The sequence below is a fragment of the Panthera pardus genome, unplaced genomic scaffold (genome assembly GCF_024362965.1).
Source record: "Panthera pardus isolate Hobbes unplaced genomic scaffold, ASM2436296v1 HiC_scaffold_11, whole genome shotgun sequence".
Classification (NCBI taxonomy): Eukaryota; Metazoa; Chordata; class Mammalia; order Carnivora; family Felidae; genus Panthera; species Panthera pardus.
In genome coordinates, this window is record NW_026526666.1 from 44,753,847 (window position 1) to 44,771,964 (window position 18,118).

Below are 18,118 nucleotides of genomic sequence, written 5' to 3' on the forward strand. Positions count from 1 at the left end.
GCCCCCAGCTTTCTCACTTTTTGAAGGAAGGCCAGGGGTACCTCAGACATCCTCCCAGTGCACTGTGCCAGACTCGGGTATGAACAGCAGGTTTGCGTTTGCAATCAGTTGTCATAACTGTACCAGTAGCATTTATGACACCTTGATGCTGACAGTAACAGGATGCCCAGACACCACAGAGCACTCGGTATGAGGTAGAAAGGAGGCTAAGTAAGTACATGCAGTATTTTGCAAGCGTCTTGATCTGAAGGTCATTACTTCTTTGTACCAATATGTCTTAAAGAACACTTACTCAGACGTCAGTACACTTCTGAATCCATTTTGGATGCCAACAAAGAACCTTTAATCACAGAGCTGAACACTAGAGGTAACTTAATGAAAGAAGAAAAAGAACAATATTCTACAAAATCAAACCCGTGGCTCTCAAATGCAAGTCCACATAATTCAGTCTAGGAAAACATAATCATTGTGAAGTGCCCACCATAGTCTTAGGCTCCATCTCCAAGTAATGATATAAATTTGCTCTTTCAGTTACAAAATTCAAACAAATTTTTTACATACATTCTGTCTTGGTTCCTTTGCATTTCATTCCTTAGCCATAAATCCAAAGCCCAACTTGTGGTAGGGAATTAAAGAGGACCAGTATAAACAAGCCAATTTAAGGAGACCTTAGAGGGTAAAATATTATAATTGGAAGCAAGCCTGCCACGGTAGGAATTGTTGCTGTCAGTTTGGGGGAAATCTCTCCTTAGGTATATGCGGAACGCTGTCAGCCGCTGTCCTCAAAGCTGCCACTATTCCGGCCAGAATGGAAATGCATCGGGCTCATGGGATCGGACACGTAGCCTGCATCAGAATAGAAGTTCAGCTGTTACTTATCGGCCTTTCAGTCCATCTTCCCAATTTTTCTTAACCGGCCTCACCCAGTGCACCACAGCTGCCAAGCGGCTCCTCTTGGCTCATGTGAACAGAGAGTCTGGGCGAAGGCTGCTGGCAAGCAGTCGTAAAACAGGCAAAATTTAAAATGCAAACATAGAGCTGAGACCAGAGGAACACAAATGATGGATGTGTGATTCAGACCCACGCAGGCCAAGTTTGGAGTAAAGAAGGGGACTGTTTCAGAAGGGGGTGTATCATGATGGCTAAAATCATGGGCTTTCAAGTCAGGCCAGTGTGGGTTTAAACCTTGGCCCCACTACTTACCGGTTCTGTGATTTTTGTCCACTTAACCTTTCTAAGCCCCAGTGTCTTCATCTGTAAATAGGAACACTAACGTCACTTATTTGTAAGGTTGGTAACGTTGGTAAGACAATCCGTACAGTGTGTGACACAGTGAGTGTTGAGCAAATGGCAATTTTAAAAAGAAGGTGGAACTAGCAGAGAGAAAAAGGAAAGAGCCACTCTCTACAGCAGGTCAGCTCTGGTTGGGTTTTGTTTTGTTTTTCCTCCCTGAGCACCCGGTTTTTAAGTGTACTTCAATGCTTAGGTCTAAATACCGGTGGTATTTGCTGCTTGTTGAAGCAGTAGCCCTATGTCCACAGAATGCAGCTAGTGGCTCAGGATCCGGCCGCTGTCCTAGAGAACACAGGACACGTGCAGGGAAGCAGTTAACTTTTCCAGTGCAAGTGAAGAAGCCGTTCATTGCTTCTGGGAAAATGGGCACATTTGTCAACAGCTATTGCTGCTTTTGCTCCCTGTGATAGCTGAGTTTTCAGAACCAACTCAGCCATCTACATTTTCATCAAGGCATCTAGCAATATACAGTTGGATAGGCTTATTTATTTTCATAAGAAGGGTCTCTGTCAACGTCTCTCAGGCAGCACATAAACTCTCCAGAGAGGAGGTGCTGGGGCTGCTGCTGACTGGCCTGTCTCGCTCACCTCCAGCAGGGTTGACCCCGGTCAGCTGGCAGGAAGGCTGTGGTCAGGGGAAGCTGAGATGAGGGGAGGCAGGATACACACCACTGAATCCTAATTTCGGGTGGACCTACATAAAATCTACATCCTAAAGCAAAATAGTTCCTTTTGTTCAGACTGAAACTGCACCTTCATTCCAGGCCTGGATAGATGCTTTCATAAGCTTGCAATCCTTTTATTGCTATCATCAACCTTCTAGTGTACCACATGCGATTTTACTGGCCTGTGATGCTCCAGTGGAAATCTGATTGTGAGTGCACATCCCTTGTGTGTGTGTGTGTGTGTGTGTGTGTGTGTGTGTGTGTTGGTGAGAAGGGGGGACACTCTCCTTCTGAGACGGGTAGCAAAACCAGCAGGGCCTGGGTGCTGACATTTTTTATTGATGCATCCTGCCAAAGTTGAACGACAGGCCCTTGTGTGGCCACTTGGCTTAAGAGGAACCCAACTGAAATTTGACCACAGGCTTTAGGAAAAGACTGAGCCGTGTCTGCACATTTTGTTGCTGTAGGGAGAAAGGTCTCACATACAGAGAAAATTGCAATGCATGTAATTTTATCTTCATTTTCTAGCCCTGTCTTTGAGGGTGGAGAGGAAGAAACGGTTCATAATGTAGCTATTTTACCACACTTGGTTTATAAAATGGAAATGGAGGGCAATTAAAGCATCCTTTCTTGTACTACGTGATGTTCCTAGAGGGAGATCTTAAATATATCTTCTTTGCCTGTTGGGGCTCTCACTCCCTTCAAACACCCTAATGTTTTCTTCAACTCTGGCACAAACATGCATAGGGAAACCCAACTTTTGCCTTATTGCATTACTTTTGTCTTCTCCATCTTGAAGAATTCTGCCCAAAGTCTTATTCCTTTAAGAAACAGATCGTTAGGTTAACGAAATGCTTCATCTTGAAATGTTTCATCCACCATGAAAGGAAAGACTTCTGGTCAAAGCACACATTTCAAAGCGTGCCCTATATTTTGTGGTTGTGTGGTCACATCTGTAAAGGTTTGAAAAAACGATAGTATATCTATAAAAAATGTGATGATGTGACACTTAGAGCACATTTTCCCCGGTTACTGGACTGGCCAATTATGTTGTAAAGCTGATGATAAAAAGCACTCGGCTGCATTCTAGACACGTCCTGGGAGTCGGAGCACAAAGTTTCCTTTCTTTAATGTTCCCAAGTAGTTTGTCTGCATCTATCCAGAACATTTTTTTTTCCTTCGTTTCTTAAAGGCTTTCTAATGCCTTAGGTAATAATACTTGGCAAACGAGGTGCACTGGTGAGGATCCCAAAGCTGAGGGTTTCCAGGGTCTATTACCATTCACTAAATCAGAGAACCGGGAACACATCATCCAATTTATTCTTCCCCAAACCCAGTTCTTGTAATAAATCTGATCTCTTTAACTGACATACATTTTTTTTCGGTCCTCCATATTGTCAAGGAAAGTTCCCATGAATAAATGAGCCCATTGTGCTAAAATTCCAATTAAATATAGAGACTCTCGGGCTTAGAGGTTGGAAAAAGGACATTACAGGCCTAGCACATTAATATGGCAGCTGGTGATAAGGGTGATTACCCAGCCTCTGGCTTCCAAGGGCCTGCATAGAACTGTGTTAATTATTTCAAAGAGCTTGATTAATTCCTTCTAAAGTAGACCTGTGCAAAAAGATACCATCAGTGATACCTCCATCGCCTCTCTAGGTTTTTGAGGGGATGGCTGGGTTTACAATTTACCCTTAGGTACTTGCCAAAGGGGAGGAGCTCCCCCAGCATATGACATAATTGTAGAAACTCATCTCTTGTTTTTCTCCTCCCTACATACCTGTGATGTGAGGCTTACAGGCAGTGAACTCAGGAAGGTGGCAACGGGGTGTTTGGAATATCACAAGATGCAGGAGACTTATCTCTTCTTCCATGGATATACACACTCTGATACACTTGCACATATCCTTACACACTTATGCACACACATTAGTAAACTCAAAGGTAAATGCAGAGTTACATAAGATCAAAGTTTGTACTTTTATAACATACTGTTTTTAAAGCATCCTATTATAAAATAGAATCTATTCTTCCTTATTATGAATAAATATCACCTTCCTAGGGGAAGTTTCCTTAATCATTCTGAACAATCTATGTACTTACCATATTTGTCAATGGGTGATAATTGAAGACCCCTCTTCATCTCCTCCAAAGACAGGCCTTGAGAAGAACACTGTCCAGCACTGGAAAATTCCATGCAACACATGATTTCGCACTGTGAAAATTACGGTGGTGGTTTGCTAACGACATTTTTATAAAACACATCTTATTCACTCAGGATAGATCCCAGAAAACTGGCAAAGTAATACAAAGGTGTTTTTATGCTACAAGTGACTAGTTGGGAGAGAGTTCAGAATTATTTGGAGTAAGTCATATCTCGGTGTGAGTGCTGGCTCTTCCAGGTAGGCTACAATTCCCAGCTTTGTAAACTTGGGCATGCCACCCTTTCTGAGCCTCAGTTTATTAACCTGTAAGATGGGAAAAGTACATAAATGATTTCCAGTTTGTTTGGATGATTAAATGTAACAAAAAGGAGTGTTGAATCTAAATCCTGAGTTAATATAATTGCAAGTATTTCTTAAAAGGAACTAATAGCCAGAGTATTATCTTAGTAATAATCACTATCAGTAAAACACATGCCAAGAGATATTATTATATTGCTGTTATTATAGTCGGAATTATATGAGATAGTGATAATAGATTTACTGCATGATTCCAATGCATTAAACGAATAAATCTATCATCTCATTTAATCCTTATTACCAAACGTTTCTCTCATTTTACAGATTAGGAGACTGAGGCGGAGCAGTTAAGTAACTTGTTACCCAGGTTTGGTAACTGGCTCATCTATGGTTCAAACCCAGGTCTTTTAGATTCCAAAGCCTGTGTGCTTATCCGGTACTCAAACAGGAATTTCTTCTTTAATCCTTCTCTTCCTCAGACTTCTGCTACCCTTTTACCACACTGGTTAATGGGCTTGTTTTCTTTTTACCTCTTCAGACTCAAAACCTGAAGTCATCAAAACCCTCACCCTCATGTCGAATCACATCTGTCAGTTAATCATATATCTGTGGTTTCTCTTGTGTCCATGTCTCACCCAAACTTTAGCGTCCTCCAGGAGGCTTCCCTAGTTCCCCCCAGTGCTCCCCTCACTGTGCTCACAGAACTCTCAGTTCCCCCGTCCCAAGCCAGAGCTCGCATCTCGGTTCCCGGCACCACACCATTCAGTTACTTATGCCAAAATTTTTCTTTTTTTCACAACTCTCACCTAATGCAAATGTTTTTTAGCTCTGCCTCCATCATGGTACCCTAATCCACTCATCTGCCTTCTCCTTCAAGATCCGGGCCATATAATTTTCTTGTTTGGATCTCCGCAGTTTGCCTCTTAATTGATGTTCCTGCTTTCACTCCTGTCTCCTGATAACCCATTTTCCATATATTATCCAGAATGTTCTTTTCACAGTATAAAACAGATTAAGACATTCTCCTACTTAAATCATTCTAGTGGCTTCCCAGTTCATTTAGAGTAAAATGTACTCCAATGCTCTCCCCTCACCTACAAGGCCCTGGCCCTGCCTACCTCAACCTCAACTCGTACCCTTCTCCCCATCTTTTGGTAAGCACTTCATGATGTTCTTTCTGTCCCTTACACCATCCAAGCTCTTTCCTAATCCAGAGCTCTTGCACTTGCTAACTCTGCATGGAATGATCTTCCTAATGAACCCAAATTCTGCTTTAATGAACCACTGCCCTGCCTTCACCCATGCCTGGATCCTCTGTTATTCAGGCCTCAGTTGCAACATCACCTCCTCAGAGAGGCCTTCCCTGACCACCTTTCCAAAGTGGCATTTCCTTGGCTTATCATCACTTTCTATCTCATGTCAATGTGTTTCTTTGACATGAAGCTATATAAAATTATCTTGTCCATTTATCCATTTACTTATATATTCTATCACACGATGAAGTTGGGAGCCTTGTCTATCTTATCTCCCTTATTCCCTGCTATATACTCAACACTTACAGTGCCTGGCACGTAGGAGAAACTCCAAAAAAAAAAAAAAAAAGTTTTGAACAATTTAATTAATTGATAGGTCCTTAAATAATGTCCTTCTCTTAGGTCACTCAATCCTCCCCTGTACAAGGTCTTCTGGTAACAAAAATCCTGCCAGGACTTTCCCCTGTTCCCCACTGCGGTTCCTCAGGCCCACGTTCCAAACCCTCTGCTTCCAAACCTACTTGCGTTCTGTGTGTATCTCATGTTCTACAATTCCTCAGTATCTTTTCACCCCAAGTTCAAGCCACGCTAATAGACTTTGTACTTTCTAAAACATCCTGAATTTTCCTTCCTCCACGGTTGTGGTTCAGCCGCTCCCACTACTTGAGTCTGCTTAGTAACATCTTTTTTTTTTTACATTACATTTTTTTTAACATTTATTTATTTTTGAGAGACAGAGAGAGACAGAGCACAAGCAAGGGTGGGACAGACAGAAAAGGAAACGCAGAATCCGAAGCAGGCTCCAGGCTCTGAGCTCTCAACACAGAGCCCAACGCGAGGCTTGAGTGCATGAACCCTGAGATCATGACCTGAGCGGAAGTCCAATGCTTAATCAACTGGGACACCCAGGAGCCCCAGTGACATCTTATTTGTCTCTAAGGGGAAGCATTAAGAAGGAACATTCTGGTGCTACACTCCCTGAATTTGAATCCTGACTCTATTACTTACTAGCAATGACCTTGGGCATACGTTATTTAACTACTCTTTGCTTTAGATTATGCAACTATAAAATGGGAATTATAACAACACTTGACTTATAAGGTTAATCATGAGAATTAAAGGATTAAGAAGTTTAAAAGATTTTGGGAAGTGCTAGTATGTAGTAAGCGCTCAATAAATGTTACCTACTTTTATTATGTGTCAAGGTCCAACTCAAAGGAAACGTTTCCTCAAAGTCTTCTTGGAAACCCCACTTAGAATTTCATACCCTCTAGTACTTTGTACTTCTAGCACAGTGCTTATCAGAGTCTGCCTCTGTGTGTGGCAACAGCCTGTATTTGTATGCTAGTGAAGCCCACTAAACAGCCTATTCCCGGAGGTCAGACATCCCATCTGATATCTTTGGATCTCCCACAGGGCTTAGCTGGTACTTTGTAAATAGTTAAAATAAAATTATTACAAAATGTTCACCTGGAGAAGTGAGATTTTTCTAAACTCTAATATAAATTCACACTGCTTCATCCACTTAGCTGCCTTAAAATGACTGCAGGTTTGGCCTCACTTTCTTAAGGGATAATGTGAAGCTGTTTCTTAGAGGGGAGCAATGATTAAAAAAGAAAAAGTATTGCCATAAAGTGGGACATGGGATCATCTCAATCAACATTAAATGGCAAACCACACTCGGTTCTGGGCAACAGACTGTCATTCAAGATATTTTTCAAGATAAAATTTACCCTACTAATACCCTAAAATTTACCTACCTACTAGAACCTCTTAAGCACTCCAGCTCCTTTTAAGAAATGTGCTGTACATAGTGGTCTTGGCAACAACAAGATAATAGGGAATAAATATTTTATCATCAAAAAGGCTATCTGGTTTCCTATGAATAAAAGCCCATCTCCAAGCTGTCTTATTTATTCAGTTGCTAAATGCAATTCATGCCAGGGGACTTAACCTTCCTGCCCAGGAGATACCACATTGGCTGGTTCTGGACGCTGTTCTAGGATGACAGACAGATGGAAGCTAACTGTGCCCAGGTCAAACAAAGCAGAAGAAACCAAACCCTGATCCATGGAAGTAGTTGTCCTCAACTCATGCACATCCAGAATTCAGCAGGAGTTTCACAGAAGCCCAGAGTTTAAGAGACATACCGGGACCTCTGTTGGCTGAAGTTGTGGCCAGTGAAAATAGGCATTTCCAGTGATGCAGCTGTCCCATGAATTGAATGAAAGTAAATGTGAACCAATGGCAGGTAAGAAAAGCACTCGATTTTGCAGTGTTTCAATACTGCTGGTCAACTAGGTGGCCTTCTTTATGTTAAAAGGACCTATATATCATACAGAGGCATATATATCAATGATATAGAATATTATATGAGTGATTTCATGTATATGTTTAATGACAGTGTAATGAAATTTTCTCTTTTGAAGAGAATAGCAGAGGGGTGCCTGGGTGACTCACTCAGTCGGCTGAGTGTCCGACTTGGGCTTAGGTCATGATCTCACAGTTTGTGAGTTCAAGGCCCACATCAGGCTCTGCGCTGACTGCTCAGAGCCTGGAGCCTGCTTTGGATTCTGTGTCTCCCTCTCTCTGCTCCTCCCATGCTGATGCTCTCTCTCTCTCTCTCAAAAGTAAATAAACATTAAAAAAATAAAGAGAATAGAATCTTTATGTTAGTTTTTGCACACTACCACATTATACTGATACATCTCACTTTTAGTGCTAAAATTAATTTCAGTTATTTTAGGCTAAATAGTTCAAATTAGTTCTGTGATGTACATGTACAGATAAACATAGTCATTGGCCATCGTTTCTTACAAAGGTGCACTGGGGAATGAGTAATTTATTCAGAAAGAAAAAATCCATCATGTTAGATTTGCTTTATTTCTTTTTGGTGAGGATAAATTTCAAGGGGGAAATATGCACATCTACTTTCCTCAGATGCTGGACACTGTTTCTCCTGATTGCTTGTAAGTAAGAGGGGGAGATCTGTGCCAAATGACAAGTGGTTGGATTGAACTGTCACTGGGTGGATATCCAGGACTGATCAAGACTTCAGGTAGGTGACATTCTCCAAAGGGTTAAGCTGAGCCTTAGACACTGGGAATAGTTAAAAGAAAACACCACATTTCCTGAAGTTAGAATTGTCCCAAAATAGATTGAGTTGTTCTAAAAGGGGGTAGTGTCCTATTCCTGGAAATTTTGAAGGTATGGCTAGAGTACATCGTGGCCGTGGGTGCTGTAGAGGGATCCAAGTGATGTGCCATTCCAGGTCCCTCTGTTTTTTACATTCTAAGATTCTTTGGAAGGTATTCATGAACCATGTAGATTTCGTGAAACTGGCTTTGATGTGTTGGAAAGGCAGCTTGAGATTACATTTCCCACTCAGGCAGAAGATTTTTATCTTCCTTATCTGAAGTGTCTGACATTTGTCCATGGCTGAGTGCCTCATTTCCCTATACCTGCCACAGCATACCTGGCTACACATTACTGCTACTACTCAAGGTGGTGTTTGTAGCTTTTTGTCTATATACTTTTCATTTGAAATAGTAACTGAACCGTGCTATTTGCCTGAAGGAACCATCTCTTTTCGTGGTCTATTTCAAAGGAAGAACCGCATTGCCATCTAAGTTGAAGCAAAGGAAAAGTGTGGAGAAATCACTTTCACATAAACCCATCATTAAGGATTTGACTGACGGGTTGTGTAAGTCTGGTATTAAAAACTCCTGAGCTCCTTCACAAAAGTTTTTATAGAAAATATATTTGTAGGGGCGCCAGTCAGTTAAGCATCCCACCCTTGATCTTGGCTCAGGTCCATGATCTCATGGTTCGGGAGTTCAAGTCCCACATCTAGCTCTGTGCTGACGGCTCAGAGCCTGCTTAGGATTCCATTTCTCCTTCTCTCTGCCCATCCCCTGCCTGCTCTCTCTCTCTCACTTTCAAAATAGAGACATAAAATTTTTTAAAAAGAAGATAAATTTGTAGAATATTCATGTTGCAATGCCTGAGGGGTGGAGAAAAACTCTAAAACACTAATTCATCTCTCTCTTTTTTAATGTTTATATATTTTTGAGAGAGTGCGGGCAGGGGATGGGCAGAGAGAAAGGGGGACAGAGGATCCGAAGGGGACTCTGCACTGACAGGCTGACAGCAAAGAGCTGGATGCAGGGCTCAAACCCACAAACCACAAAATCGTGACTTGAGCCAAAGTCAGATGCTCAACTGACTGAGCCACCCAGGTGCTCCCACACTATGTCATCTCTTAATCCAGAAAGGTATATTGTTAACCAGGGCCTATGAGGAAGTAAGAAAAGTACTGTCTAAAGAGAGTCCAGGGAACTCTGGTGCCATCTCTTCAGAGTGGCAGAAGTGGGCAGTGCCACAATGAGTTCAAATGGCCCCATTTAGAGCCTCAAAATCAGCCAGTATTGTGGCTTCCAAACAAAAGCCTGCCAAATGCTTTTGGTACTGGAGCAATGAATCATGGTTTTGGCTGTGGGATTTCATAAATTCTCAGAGTATTTGCTAGTGTCATAATGGCTTCTGACTGAATTACATTCCAAAGAAGACATCAGGTGGGCATAGAGTCCAAAAGAAACCATTTTTATCATATTCTTCCAAGTATGGTTTTCGCAGAGCTGGGGTCTTTGATTGGGTGAATTAGAGCAAATGAATATAGTCTGCATGGATTGAAAGCAAGACTGAAATTAAAACAACTAGATAAAAACAAAGAGACCTACAACATTAAGTTCTACCATAATGATATAATAATCTCTTATATTTGTAGAGGGTTTTATAGCTTGAGCATACTTTTATATCAATTAGCTTAGAGTATTTTTACAAAACCTCCATGAGGTATCTGGGAAAGCATTAATTTTACCTCCATTCTATATCAGGCTCAGGAATTTGAACAACCTGAATAAACTCACAGAGCTAACAAGAGGCAGAGACAGAACTTGAACAAAAACGTCTTCAGACTTCCAGTCCATGCTCTTTCTTCTAAAGCACACTACATTTAATAGCAGTCCCTGTCAAACTCTTGTTCTGTTTCCATCTGAGGAGCTCACTGAATTAGTCATGAGTTACAGTTTTGCACTCTTTGCATATAAAGACCAACACTAAGATCCTCATAGAAAAATATCCTTTATCATCATAAAGAAGCCAGAGTCAGCTTTCTCATGACTTGCTTTGTTAGATCTTTAAGAAAATTTTATTTTCCCCTACCCAACCTTTCTAAATAAGATGTTTATAACTCTCCACAACTCTCTGATCCTGTGCAAGGTTTTCTAAGCTGCATGCATGGATTCATCTTCCTAAACACTGCTCCGGCTATATTGAACAGAAAACCATTAGGTTACTAGTGTGATTAAAGACTTCAGGCACAATTTTCTTCCATTCAAGTTGGTCCAATTAGTTTTTACGCAGCTAAAAGTGCCCTCAGGCTACCTGTAACCTAGAAGAGTTACTCATTTGGACTTTGCCCAGGCAACACCATCCAAGGCCGCACAGCTTTGCAAATATGCTTTGTGGTGTGTTAGGTTTTTTTTTTTTTTTTTTTGCCATCTGTCATAATGATGTTACTTGTGAAAGAATATTAGCAAGGAGATCAGTGCCATATGCACCTTTATCCCCTTCCTCAAGAGGAATGTATCCAAGTGAAAAGTCATTTCTTTCACTCAACATGAAACACATACAGGTAACAGCTAACCAGAATTTCAGTTCTTTGACACTAATCTAAGGGACTAATACAAAGAAAAGATAGAGAAGCAGCCTGCTGAGATCCCTAATAAAGGTGTTTACACAAGGAAAGTAAACGCTTTGCCATAGAAAAGGCTACTAGAGTCATCTGGCTGCTCCTTTTGGCATTTAGCTGAAAACAAATAGATCTATTTAAAACAGATCTGTCACAAGGGATAAGTGCCTCTCCATGCCTTACAATGTCTTTCTATGTAGCCCACCTTTTCTCTGGCCTAAAGAGAGGCGACATTTCTATTAGAAATGGGATCACCTTTGGCCTAACTTTGAAATAGTCCAGTCAGACTCTCATGAATAAGCATTTGTTAATTTATCAGTTAAGTTCAACATATTTATTTATTCATGATTTCATCCCACTGTTTTCAGAACATTATTTTGTCTTTGTCAATATTCCCTACTTGATAATGTCCTAAATTAAAACAAATTTATTGCTCCCATTACAGTGAATGGGCAATGGCCAAAATATTTAATGGGGCCAGAGGTCAGTGCAAAATATCTCTTTCAGGAAAATCAAACCCATCAGCTTTCTTTCAGTGGCAAATGTCCCCAGCTATAAAAGGCCTGAAAGACTTGGCAATGGGTCATGGCTCTGTTTGAGCTATTAGGCAAATATCCAAGGTCTCAGCTCCCCCATTTTTAAGGGAAAAAGCAATTAGGAAAAGAATTATGAACAAGGAAAAATGCAGCAAGAATTGAAACTGTGCGCTAATTCCTTGATGGCTCATCAATTTTTAATGTGCTTAACAGTAACGTAACAATACTACCACCTCTCAATTTACCTATACTTTAAGCAGGTATAAATGAGGAATTGTGCAATCCAGTAGAAGGTGAACTTTGCATGCCTTGACTGCTTTCAAAACTGAGGAACATCCTTTAAATATACCGAACATCTTTTTTTTTTTTTTTAAGTTTATTTATTTATTTTGAGAGAGAGAGAGAGAACGTGCACACACATAGGTGGGGGAGGGGCAGACATGGAGAGAAAGAGAATCCCCAAGCAGGCTCCACACTGCCAGCATAGAGCCTGATGGGGGGCTCCAACTAACAAACCATGAGAACATGACCTGATCCGAAGTTAAGAGCTGGACACTTAACCGACTGGGTCACCCAGGCACCCCAGCAAACATCCTTCTTATCCTTCACCTTCTGTACTTACTATCATTCCCCCTCAAAAAGGGGAAGTATTTTAAATATTAGAACTAGGAGATCTTAGGAGCATGATGGTCATAAAGCTCACTTCTCACTCCTCCATTTTCCCACCTCATTTTACCAAGAATGAAATTGAAGCCTTGTGAAGTGAAATAATTTACCCAAGTTCATATATCAAGGTTATAGTGATATCAGGATACAGCTTGGGGTTCTAGACTTCTTTGTTAATTTTTATTCCTGTTTTTAAAGAAAACACAGAAACCAAATTTTGTTGCATACCTGCTAAGTGTCACAGTCTATTAGATGCCCCACCAATCTTATTACATACATTTGCTGCACCTAACAACCCATTTTACACATGTGGAAAACAAGTTTAAGTCTTGTCCAGGATCACACAGCTGTAATTCAAATGTAGGCTAGGCAGGACCCAAATCATCTGCTTTTCCCGTTTAACACTGTTAGCTCTAGAAATGATTCCAAATTTATACCCACAACCTTGTCTCTCTCCTTCTCTTCATGATTGATTGTCAAGCACAATGCCAGGTTCAGTGCTAAGTGCTAGGAACCCAGATATGAGTGTGATGGACATGTACTCTACCCTTTGGGGTAAATAGAAATGTAGACACGTGCAGGTGAACTTCAATGCCTGGGGACACAGTATACTATAAAGGGTACCCTCCCTACACACAGGAGCTGCAGGATAAGTGGATTCTCAAAGGGAGGGAATTACTGGGATAGAAATAGGTTGGGGCCTGTGCAAAGACCTGGGAAATGAAGTGGCCAAAGTAAATGTATGAATTTTTTTCTTAACTTTTTGTTTTGAAACAATCTCAAAACAAAGGAAGGTTGCAAACATGGTATAATTTTCTTTTTAATCCTGAACCATTTGAGAGTAAGTTGCCAATCTGATTGCCTACCATTTCCCATATACCTTAGTGTATTCCTAAAATAAAGACATTCTCCTACATAGCCTAATATAATCATTTGATTTCATCTTCTCTCGGACTCCGTTCAAGTTTTGCCCATTATCTCAATACTTTACAGCGAGAAGTGTGTGATTCTTGCTGAGAATCACACACTGTGTTTAGTTGTTACGTTTCTTTAATCTCCTTCAGTTGGAAACAGTTTCTCTGTCATTACTTGAGTTTCATGACAATTTTGAAGATGACAAGCCAGTGATGTTGCAGACTATCCTTCAACTTGGTTTTATCTGAGGTTTACTAATGATTAAATTAAAATTACATGTGATGTGGGAAGCATCACACAGGTGTTGCTGTGTTCTCCTCACTCTATCCCATCACATTTTGATTTGTCCCATTATTGTGTTCTTTATTTTCGTTACTTGGTTAAGGCGGTGTCTGACAGGACTCTCAACTACGAAACTACTCTTTTTCTTTCTGTAATTAGTAAGGATTTTGTGGGGTGTTACTTTGAGACTATATAAATATCCCATATCTCAACCAAATTTCAGTATCTTCATTTATTTATTTCTGTATGGATTTTGTTATTATTTTATTCAAGGGGTTTTAAGGTTACTGTCATTATTCATTTTGATGCTTAAATTATCCCATAGTTGGCAAGCAAGAGCCCCGTCAAGCTGTCCCTTTGATACACACCCACCCTTGAAAACCTCTCTACTCTGTGGCACCAGACATTCCAGGCTTATTTTGTACACTCCTTGTCCCAGCCTTGAAATCTGCCATTTCTCCAAAGTACCCTGTTTACTTTTAGTGGAGAATAGTATTTAGAAATCAAGATCTAGATGCTTGGTTGAAATGTTGCTGCTCCCAGACCCTCTCACAGAGCAGGCAAAACTGAAGAACATGTATGTACATACATACATGTGTAAACACATTCAGACCTCTTCCTCCACTCTCATATAATTCCAATACAATCCAACGTCACAAGGCCCATTCTAGTTTTCTCCCTTTCCATGTTTCTAACACTCTTCTCTGACAATGAGAAACCTGGTTCCCATTATCCTTAATATGATCAGTGCCCTGGAAAGTACAAATCCCTGACTGTTGTCACACCCGCGTCCATCAACACATACACAGATGTCCTCCTTTACCCCACTTGGGCTCCACTGTCATCTCCAGGTGGCTCTCCTTACCCTCTTGTGTTCTGACACCCCACTCTGGGCTACATTCCCACCTGTCTGCCCTAAGCAGGTGCCACCTCACCTACCTTGGGCTCCACTGAGCTGTGCCCGGTGTGACGCCTTCTTCACCCTGTGTGGGTTCCAGTCACTAGGACAGGGCTGCCTGTCTACCCTTACACCCTATTCACCACCCTCATGCTCCAACTTCACCACATCAAGCACCTTCCTGTAACTGATACCCTTCTCAATCTGCATGGAACCACAGTGGCCACCACCTACCTTCATGAATGTCCTTCCCACTGTGCTTGGGCTCTGACACTCTATGTGGGGTAACTTCTTCACTGACCCCTCTCATGCATGCCCTCCTTCCCAGGCTTGCACTCTGGCCTCCCATGCCAGGTTGCTCTCCCATGTAGATGCCTTCCTCACCATACCTGGGCTCTAGCACCTTGGCTGGGTAGCCCCAAACCCTCATGAAAACTCTTTCCTCCTCCCACTCTAGCTCTGACACCTCATGCTAGCCAGCTGCCACCCACCACCACTCTCACCATCCACAAGGACATTCTCCACACCGTACTTGGATTCAAACATCCTGTTCCACACCCCATGGAGAAGTCACTCTTGCTCAGCCCTATCTAATGGCTTTGGGACTAAGGCATTTAGGAAGAGGGGGGAAGAAAGGAAAAGAAGAGTAACAAGGATGGACTTTTTAAAATCTTAATTACATCCTGTCACACTCCTGCTGAAAATCCCTCAGTGGCTGATCAACCTTCTAATGCCCTGTCCTGGCTGCTGAAGTCTTCATGGTTTGACCTCTAGCTACCTACCTGGGACTTCACCCTGTGACACTCTTGCCTGCCTCCTATCCTGTGTCCACAACAGAGGCCTTCTATTTATCCTCTTTTTCCTGTCTTATGAACTCTGCACTTTTGCTCTTTAGCCCTGCTGAATGTTGTTTCCCAGGCTTCTTCCTTGATTTCATGATTCTAACCAGCCCATCTAAACTACCTTTCCAGTCACTCTATCCTACCAACCTATTCTAACTGCCTGCATAGTATTTACCACAATCTCATTTTGTGTATTTATCCATTGTCACCTGTATAGGCAGATACAGTACTCTGCCTGTATACCTTGGTCTACTTGGGAAGTCACCTTTAGAAGTTTGCATACATGCTCATGGTTTCCTGTGTTTCTCTGTACTTAAAGGTGGGGTGGGGGTGGGGTAGCTAATGCTCCTTCCCACCCACCCAAATGAGTCACCATCAGTGAGGAACAAGAGTTGGTGGATAAAGACTCCAGCGTCCTTGCTGCTTGTTGGGGAAATTCTGAGACATGGTCTATACCCTCAGAGTTTACAACATAAAATTAAGCCTTCGTTGCCCACAGCAGTGACTTACTCATTAACATACATATCCCTTTATTTTTTCTTCCTTCTCTTTCCTTCACTGTGCTTGAGATCACACCCCAGAAAAATAATTTTCACTCACATCCTTGTCTCATGGTCTGTTTCGGAAGAAATACAAATTAAGATGGCCTGCCTCTTTCAACTAGAACGTAAGCTTCATGACAGCAGGGACTTATCTTGTGTACTACTGTGTCTTGTTCCCCAGTGCCTTAAACTCATTGTCATGAACTAGGCACCCAATAAATATGTATTAAATGAATGAGTGATGATTCCTCCCTAGCAACTTCATTGATTCAAGTTTAATCTTTGTTTATTTACCTCTGATTCATTGGTCAGCCTCCTTCCATTTTCTTAGCCTCAGGAACAAGCTGTGCTCCCCCAGCTACATGTATTGGAACAGTAACCTCCACTGAGGGCTCCTTATTCCTGTTTCCTGTCCAGCCTATTCCACCCTCTATGTCATTCATTGCCAGGGAAATCTGAGAAGGATTCTTTGTTGTGGTATCCTCATCCCTTCACTGGTTTGTGGTATGGCTTTCCAGATATGAAAGTGAAATGGAACACGATGGAGATGTCTCTTCAAACATGCCTTCTGGGATAGAGGTGATGGCCATATGGAAAGGAAGAAGGAACCTCAGGGTCCACAGTGCTGCCCCAGCCATTTGCTCTCACCGTTGGCAGAACTCGCCTCATATTGCATATTCACCTGATCAACAAGCGGGCTGTGGATTCTTTATCGGGAGGGACCCTGTCTTAGGAATCTTAGTGTCCCTGGGGCCTCACATAGCACCTAGCACTGACTAGTTGGAGTAAATGTGTTGACTTCTTGAAGGTAGACTTATTATTTTTCCATGGGGAGAGGAGTTTCCGATGTAAGCAGTTTTAGAGCTATGTGACTTGAGAAAACTGGAGTTTTTAAGTTCCTAGAGCCAGGCTCAGAAAATGTTTCCTGTAAATGGCCAGATAGTAAACATTTTAGAATTTGCAGACCATATGGTCTCTTTTGCAATGATTCAACTTTGGTATGATAGCACAAGAGCAGACATAGACAATATGTAAACAAAAGAGTGTGCTTGTGTTCACAAAAACTTTACAGAAACAGGCAGAGTTAGATTTGGCCCATGGGCCATAGTTTATCAACCTCTCCTTTAGAGCAAGAGATAAACCTTTTATGTGGTGCTTCTCGAAGCTGTCTTCCACCTTTGGGCCAAACAATGCAATCCCAATGAAAGTAGGCTCTCCAGGCATCTTTCATTTTAGTAGTTCGTCTTAGAAGAGGAATAATTAAGACTAAAATATATGAGCTAATGGCAAAACAGAAAAAAAAATTATACGTATTCAGCGTTTACCATATGTCAGATGTGTACAAAGTGTATTCTCATTTAACGCTCACTGCGACATCATTATTTTCATCCTATAGGTAAGATGCTTGAGACTTGGAGAGCTCAACTAACTTCCCTAAAGTCACACAGCTTATAAGTGGTGGAGCTTGAATTTGAACTCAGGCCCGTCTGAGCCCAAGCTTTTAACCACTATTTTATAATAATGGTCCCTTGGTAGGTATATAAGTAAAAATTGCAAAACCAATTTTATTGATGGAAGATAAAAGTGGCATCTAGATAGGCACCTACAGAGCAGTACATATTCGTTTCCCCTTTTGGATTGAGGAAAGTTCAAAGGCCATCTTTGTTGATTTAACATCTCCAGGCTCTGTTGTGTGAATTCAGATCCCTGCAAGAAATTCCATGTTCCTTTGTTCTTTATGACAGGCCAGTCTGAATGGAGAGATTTTAAAACTCCCTAAACTCTTTGAACATGTGGAACATTGATCTTCACAAACCATTTGAAACACCCTAAGGAGGTTACAAAATTACAAGCAATGTTTTTTTTGTTTTAAGTGAATGTATACTAAACCTCGGGGACCTTTTGCCTCATCATACAACACCAAAGCTTTCCTCCCCTCCTCTGTGTATTCTTTGCTGTCAGACCCTGAATAACAAAATGGTTATTATGTTGCTAGGGTGCCTTGTTCTT

At 41.4% G+C, this 18,118-nt stretch overlaps 1 protein-coding gene across 2 annotated transcripts in view; it reads right to left on the bottom strand.

Moving 5' to 3' along the window:
* Positions 1-315: 315 nt before the first annotated feature.
* Positions 316-18,118, bottom strand: part of TNNI3K (TNNI3 interacting kinase) — a 292,685-nt gene continuing 274,882 nt past the window's right edge. For both annotated transcript variants that reach the window (XM_019448877.2, XM_019448876.2), the window contains 2 exons: positions 4,064-4,143; positions 316-846 (listed from right to left, as the gene is read on the bottom strand). In XM_019448877.2, the coding sequence (XP_019304422.1) occupies positions 770-846; positions 4,064-4,143 (157 nt within the window). In that variant the 3' untranslated portion in view covers positions 316-769. The remainder of the gene's footprint in view (positions 847-4,063; positions 4,144-18,118) is intronic.